This window comes from Electrophorus electricus, chromosome 11 (assembly GCF_013358815.1).
Source record: "Electrophorus electricus isolate fEleEle1 chromosome 11, fEleEle1.pri, whole genome shotgun sequence".
NCBI classification, from domain to species: domain Eukaryota; kingdom Metazoa; phylum Chordata; class Actinopteri; order Gymnotiformes; family Gymnotidae; genus Electrophorus; species Electrophorus electricus.
Window position 1 is genome coordinate 23,721,599 of NC_049545.1, and position 7,215 is coordinate 23,728,813.

Below are 7,215 nucleotides of genomic sequence, written 5' to 3' on the forward strand. Positions count from 1 at the left end.
CTCTCAAGTTATCACAGTCAGTTTTGTCCTTATTAACTGAAGAAAATTCAATCCAAACAGTGTCTGTTTATTGGGCTGTAATCATCAGGCGAGAGAGCCAATTATATTTGCACATCATCTGCATAACTGAATCTGAAATTTCTGTTGCCTTGTAGAATATGGCATTATGGGACCTAGGGCTGAAACGATTTCTAGAGAAACTCGATTAACTCATTTACTAAAAATCATTGATGCAAATTCTTTGTATCAAAGCTTCTTTTAACCCACGATCGACGTGCATTCATAAAACTGAGGTATGGAAGCAGCTCTGCCTTGTGTCACCTACGTTAATGTAAGAAACATCAAATTTAGTTTGAATGAGCTTATACGATAATTTACTAGAAATGATCAGTAACAGATTGTGGAAGAAAAATCAATTGGACTCGAGCCAGATGTGCAGATGAGCGAGTTTTATTGGTTCTGTCCCTTATGCACCGAGAGAGAGAAGCCTCAAACGTCTCTCTCACATGAGTTCATACACCCCCACCATTCCCCGCTGTTCTCTCATTCGCTAATCTCGTGACTCCAGGTGCCAGGCATCTCAGTCTACATGAACATTCTTTCCTGCTAAAAACAAGTTGTTACTTCCTGCTGCTGCACCCCTTCCCAGCAACAGCTAAGCGATAACTGTCATACTCCATCACTTTTCTATTCGCCTTTCTTGCAGACTAGTCAAGACAAGGGCAAACGTCACATATTTCTTACTTCCTATTTTAAGCAAGCATTAAGCATTTTCCCTCACAAGATCTGGACAGGAATGTTGTGACCCACTAGCATGTCTGGCCCTAGCTTGCTACAAAAACGATATGTATTCTCTGTTATCCTAAATAGATAATCCTTGGTAAATATTGAACTGAAATGTGTACTGTTGCAGCCATGAAGACTGCATTGTTTTTTATAATCCCTAAAAAGGTTTGGTCCTTCCATGTCACAAAGGTCTTACAAACATGACATCATGAACAACGAAAAGAACATGCAGAATGATCCAACACGTCCATACTTTCAATCCTAGACTTCATTCTAGATTTTTGTAAGGCTAATTTCCTTATACAAAACTACACCTAAAAATATTCATAAAGTTGATGCGTAACTTGCTACTTGAGCCATTTCATGGTCATTCTCAGGGCCCAAGGGTAATAATAATCCAAGTGATGATTTATGGAATAACAACGACTTTAAGTATGTAGTACAATTAACATATAACACAATTAGCATATAATGATTAACGTGTAGAAAACTCGTTTGCAGGGCCATCTCCAGTACTCTACATCTTTAAATAATCCGTGTAACATGGGAGTGAAATACGTATGGCATGCTGTCATTCATACCACATTTTAAAGATTTAGTTTTAAAAGACTGGGCCTCTACTGAGTAATTTAATTTAGCTTTACATGTAAATCCATAGGCTGCTCCGTGCTAGTCTGTGCCACAAATGCAAATATATATGTAGAAAAATATCCCTAAAGTAATTTAAAATCTCAGGATTTAGCAGTTTGAGTCTGACGGCTCCTGACACGTGTTTCGTGTAGTCTCTGTCGAGCTGTAGAGCTACGCGTGGCTTTCCATCTGGCTGTGGCATGTAACTAGGAAAAGCTTTAAAAGAAAAGAGGAAAACCCACAGAATCCGAGCAATACCGAATGATTAAAACTCTTCTGTCCACTAATTTAAATATTTATAATAAACAAGCTATTTTGATTTAGCTCTATTTTGTGATCAGAAATGGTCTTCATGATTAAATTCTCTATATCTTTTGTCTACACAACAAATTGTATACATTTCCAGCAGTTCAATGGACACAGTTTACATCCTGAGGATAACAGCATACATAAAACGTGATAAGAGCTGTATGTTTTACATAAGGGCTATTTATGTAGTCGTGGGAAGAACTTCACTTCCCAGACACCCTTGCGTCGGTAACGCGTAAACAACGGGAAAACATGGCGGAAGGCGGTGGCGTGAGTACTGTGAGCGAAAACGTGCCAAGCTATGAACATATCGACGTGAATTCAACCCCGTTTCACATCGGCACGTTCAGGAATCTGTGGTTAGGCATGCTGCATCCTGAAACGTACTCCTACAGCCAGACGTCCCCCGAGACAGAGGATCTGAGGTTCATTAGCGACATGGGCATCGCTCCGGAGACGCTGGCGGAGCTCAAGTCCGTGTGCAGGTGACGTTGCCCGGCCCGGTTCCGATGGTACGCAGTTCTGCGCCCGGTTTTGTGTATCCTCATGACTCCTCTCCTCCTTGCAGCACCGATTCTCTGCGGAGCCACCCAGAGCACGAGCCCCCCGACACCGAAGCTGTTCCCCCAGAACCTCAGCTCGCGACCTTGAAGTGCGTGGACAGGACGGGGTTTACTGCGCGCGGGGTCCCGAAGCGTGGAAGGCGTTTGATAAAAGATTTGATAAAAGGACGACTCGCGTTTAATTAATACATCTGCTGAACAATACCACAAACTGACAGTAGTGTGTGTGTGTGTGTGTGTGTGTGTGTGTGTGTGTGTGTGTGTATATATCAGACTTCGAAAGAGGAGGCAAGATTATAAGAAGAGTCTCATACGTGACAGTATGGGAAGACACGACGTTTATGCTAATGAAATGGTGAGTTCAGTAAGGAGTCATAACCTGGTGTGTTAAGTGTGTCGTTCAGTGGCTGTGAGACACAAAGAACTCTAAACAAAAGCTGACTGATTTTTGCTTAGACACACGAGACTTGCCTTGCTATCTAACATCGTTCAAAAAGGTGCTGTTGCGTGCCGCACGTGCTGATGGATTTATTTTGGATGCTTCAGGAGTTGCTTGCTATAGGAAGAAGACCAGAAGACTCTAAAGATTTGATTCCTGAGGGAGAGCTCATTCTGAGTTTCAATGTCGTGTACCCTGTCCTGTTTGAGCGGGTAAGAATCTCTTCACGCTATAGCAGAAAAACACAACAGTGTATCATTTTCAGATTCTGCGCAGTTGCACTGAATGAAGGCTCTCTGTTTGTGTGTGGTCAGTTTAAACATGTAAGGGCCTACCAGACCCTGCATGTTCTGGGCTCCCAGAAACTAACAGAGCTGAGGGATGCCATCTGCTGTGTCAGCGACCTGCAGGTGTTCGGCGAATTCAGCAACACGCCTGACACGGCCCCGCAGTTTCTCAGCAAGGTCGGACCACGATGCTTAATTGCATGAACAGGAACAAATGCATTTTATGTGTACAATTACAGATTGTAGCTCATCTGATGGCATGCACAAGTTGTCATCCTCCCGCTATGCCACTGATCACCGGTCAGTTTCTGACAACAGGGCCACTCAACACAGCAGTGACATGGTTGTGGGTGTCGGTCTCATCTAATGAAATGTCCTCTGCCACAGATGGGCTATATCTCTAACTGTGCACTTACAGTGTATACCTGTATGGGGTATGATGGGCTATATCTCTAACTGTGCACTTACAGTGTATACCTGTATGGGGTATGATGGGCTATATCTCTAACTGTGCACTTACAGTGTATACCTGTATGGGGTATGATGGGCTATATCTCTAACTGTGCACTTACAGTGTATACCTGTATGGTGTATGATGGGCTATATCTCTAACTGTGCACTTACAGTGTATACCTGTATGGTGTATGATGGGCTATATCTCTAACTGTGCACTTACAGTGTATACCTGTATGGTGTATGATGGGCTATATCTCTAACTGTGCACTTACAGTGTATACCTGTATGATGGGCTATATCTCTAACTGTGCACTTACAGTGTATACCTGTATGGTGTATGATGGGCTATATCTCTAACTGTGCACTTACAGTGTATACCTGTATGGGGTATGATGGGCTATATCTCTAACTGTGCACTTACAGTGTATACCTGTATGGGGTATGATGGGCTATATCTCTAACTGTGCACTTACAGTGTATACCTGTATGGTGTATGATGGGCTATATCTCTAACTGTGCACTTACAGTGTATACCTGTATGGGGTATGATGGGCTATATCTCTAACTGTGCACTTACAGTGTATACCTGTATGGTGTATGATGGGCTATATCTCTAACTGTGCACTTACAGTGTATACCTGTATGGTGTATGATGGGCTATATCTCTAACTGTGCACTTACAGTGTATACCTGTATGGTGTATGATGGGCTATATCTCTAACTGTGCACTTACAGTGTATACCTGTATGGTGTATGATGGGCTATATCTCTAACTGTGCACTTACAGTGTATACCTGTATGGTGTATGATGGGCTATATCTCTAACTGTGCACTTACAGTGTATACCTGTATGGGGTATGATGGGCTATATCTCTAACTGTGCACTTACAGTGTATACCTGTATGGGGTATGATGGGCTATATCTCTAACTGTGCACTTACAGTGTATACCTGTATGGGGTATGATGGGCTATATCTCTAACTGTGCACTTACAGTGTATACCTGTATGGTGTATGATGGGCTATATCTCTAACTGTGCACTTACAGTGTATACCTGTATGGTGTATGATGGGCTATATCTCTAACTGTGCACTTACAGTGTATACCTGTATGGGGTATGATGGGCTATATCTCTAACTGTGCACTTACAGTGTATACCTGTATGGGGTATGATGGGCTATATCTCTAACTGTGCACTTACAGTGTATACCTGTATGGTGTATGATGGGCTATATCTCTAACTGTGCACTTACAGTGTATACCTGTATGGTGTATGATGGGCTATATCTCTAACTGTGCACTTACAGTGTATACCTGTATGGTGTATGATGGGCTATATCTCTAACTGTGCACTTACAGTGTATACCTGTATGGGGTATGATGGGCTATATCTCTAACTGTGCACTTACAGTGTATGGTGTATGTTTCTAATGAAGTCAGTGGTGAGAGATCTATAAATACAGACCAGGAAAGACGATTAAGAACTAAAATTCTCCCTTTTTTTGTATGTAGGATCACTACAAATCTGCCTTCTTCTTCTTTGAGGGAACTTTCTTCAATGACCTGCGGTTCTCAGAATGTCGGGATATCAGCAAGTAAGACTCAACTGATCCCAGTAAGAGGAGTGAGGGCACATTGGCTAAGGGTGCCAGGGTTCATCTCTTCACTGTACACCATCTGCAGACATTTTAGTCAAGACCTTTAAACCCATTTAAACTCCTTTGATGCCTAAACACGTTGGAACAGGCTGAGCACTGAGCCTCCAGCAGGGCAGATGACAGAGTAACAGGTTCAGACCTGGCAGAAGAGAGTCCAGTCTGGGGACATCAGGATTAAAGATCTTAAGGCTTAACACGGATGTCAAAGGCACATGGACGGAGTCTTAATTTGTAAAATCAGTTTAAATTGCGGTATTCTTTACACCAAGTGCCAAAGTGCATGTTAGAAGGCATTTCTGAGAAAAAAAAATTAGGATTTAACCATGGAACCATTTTCTGTATAGTCCTCTGATGTGTGGCGGGTATTCACTAGGAGTTCAGACGCTTATAGCCGCAGTGTAGCATTTGACGTGGCAGATTTGTTGATGAGCCCGTGCCAATAGATTATCCGTAGATAATTTAATTTAAAATGAAATTTTTTTTGTTTGTTTGTTTGCTTCTCAAGGACCACACGAGAATGGGCAAAAACACATGATTTCCCAGATTTTAAAACAGCCAGAATGGAAGATACAACTTTCTATGACCTGAAAGTGAAGGTGGGATATCCGTACCTGTACTGTCACCAGGGCGACTGTGAGCATGTCATCATTCTCACTGATGTCAGGTCAGCCTTTCACGTTTCACTGCCCTTTGGCAGCATTTCAGTTAAGAAAGTTCACTGCTGATGTGTGCTGTTACACAGCTACGTCTGTCAAATCTTACACTTTGAGCTTCAGAATGTGTATTTTGGCAGTTAAAACCTTTGAAATACACTTCTGTAAGAATGATTTGTGAAAGTGTACTCAACCCACAAAAGCTGCCCAAGAAAGGGTAGCCTGTTTTGTTATAAATACAAGCTCTTTTTGTTTACAAATCACCTGGCAGTGTTTTGTAGTAACCAATAACATACAGTTCATTCAACTGTAGCTTTATCCCAAGTCTTTATGGAAAATATTTGTTTGCCTTAAGCTTTTAACTCAAAGACCAGCTATCAAGTCCACTTTTTTGTTCATTGCTGTATTAGGCTCATGCACAGAGATGACTGCTTAGACAGGAAGTTTTACCCACTACTGACCCACAAGCACAGGGTTGCAACCCGGAAGTGTTGCGTGTGCCACCTTTACATCAGCAGGTGAATGACCTTATTTGTCCCTCCCACCCCACCTGTCTTTTTACACTCGTCTCTTCACCCGTTTCATCCAAACGACTGCTGTAGTTGATCAGCGGTGGGCTCTGATTCGTTGCAGATGGATAACGACCAATGACGCTCTAGCTCCAGTGGATCCCTGCCTGTACTGTGACCAGTGCTTCCGTATGTTTCACTACGACGACCACGGCAACAAACTTGGCGATTTCAAGGCATACGTCTACATTGACCCTGGAGCGTTTAACTGATATGGCCTCGAAATACTTACAAATACTTCTGCAGCTGCTGGATGGTCTCACTTTTCCTTTTTCACTGTTGCTGTAATTAAAACGGCCAGTCGGAGGTTCCAAAAACTTAATGTGCTGTCTCACAACAGCAGCTGCCTGTGTCCTGGAGGTCCTCGGAAGGAGAACGCAGTAGATGTGCTGAATACCTCATCGTGTTTTTGTCAGTCACCTAGGTTGGGGTGCAATATTTGAGAATATTTTCTGAATAAAAGTTGAAGAAATAATTTTGTGCTGCATTTCATGCTATGAACACACTCAGTTCGTCAAAATAAGGTTTGGTAGTGTGTCATACCTAACAAGATATTGCCTGCTCACTGCTACATAAAAGTCAGAGAAGGTCATTAGAATTTATTTATTCTAGAGTAATGCTAATTAGAATATTTTTATTCTAGACTAATGCTTATTAGCATATGTATTCTAGAGAAATTAGCATACTTATTGTAATTCTTATTAGAAAACCTATTCTAGAACAGTACTTTCTGAAATACATGTATAGTCCAGACACACCTGCACCATATAATCAAGGATCCTCACCAATGTGAGCTGGGTGTGTCGGAAGCTGAAATGTTGCTTCACATAAGGGCTCTACTCCTGATGCGGTGATATTACTGAGA

General features: G+C 42.1%; 1 protein-coding gene across 1 annotated transcript; it reads left to right on the forward strand.

The window, feature by feature from the left end:
• The first annotated feature begins 1,950 nt into the window (after positions 1-1,950).
• On the forward strand, positions 1,951-6,825 carry snapc3 (small nuclear RNA activating complex, polypeptide 3). Its single transcript, XM_027014866.2, has 9 exons — positions 1,951-2,210; positions 2,294-2,377; positions 2,562-2,643; positions 2,835-2,939; positions 3,042-3,191; positions 4,983-5,065; positions 5,634-5,792; positions 6,192-6,299; positions 6,415-6,825. The coding sequence occupies exons 1-9, from the start codon at positions 1,978-1,980 to the stop codon at positions 6,560-6,562; spliced, it is 1,152 nt and encodes a 383-aa protein (XP_026870667.1). The 5' UTR covers positions 1,951-1,977; the 3' UTR covers positions 6,563-6,825.
• Positions 6,826-7,215: the final 390 nt, after the last annotated feature.

Coding starts and splice junctions, on each gene's coding strand:
- snapc3 (XM_027014866.2), top strand. CDS start 1,978: ATGGCGGAAGGCGGTGGCGTGAGTACTGTGAGCGAAAACGTGCCAAGC. Junction 2,940..3,041: donor ACCCTGTCCTGTTTGAGCGG/GTAAGAATCTCT, acceptor GTGTGTGGTCAG/TTTAAACATGTAAGGGCCTA. Junction 5,066..5,633: donor GAATGTCGGGATATCAGCAA/GTAAGACTCAAC, acceptor TTGCTTCTCAAG/GACCACACGAGAATGGGCAA.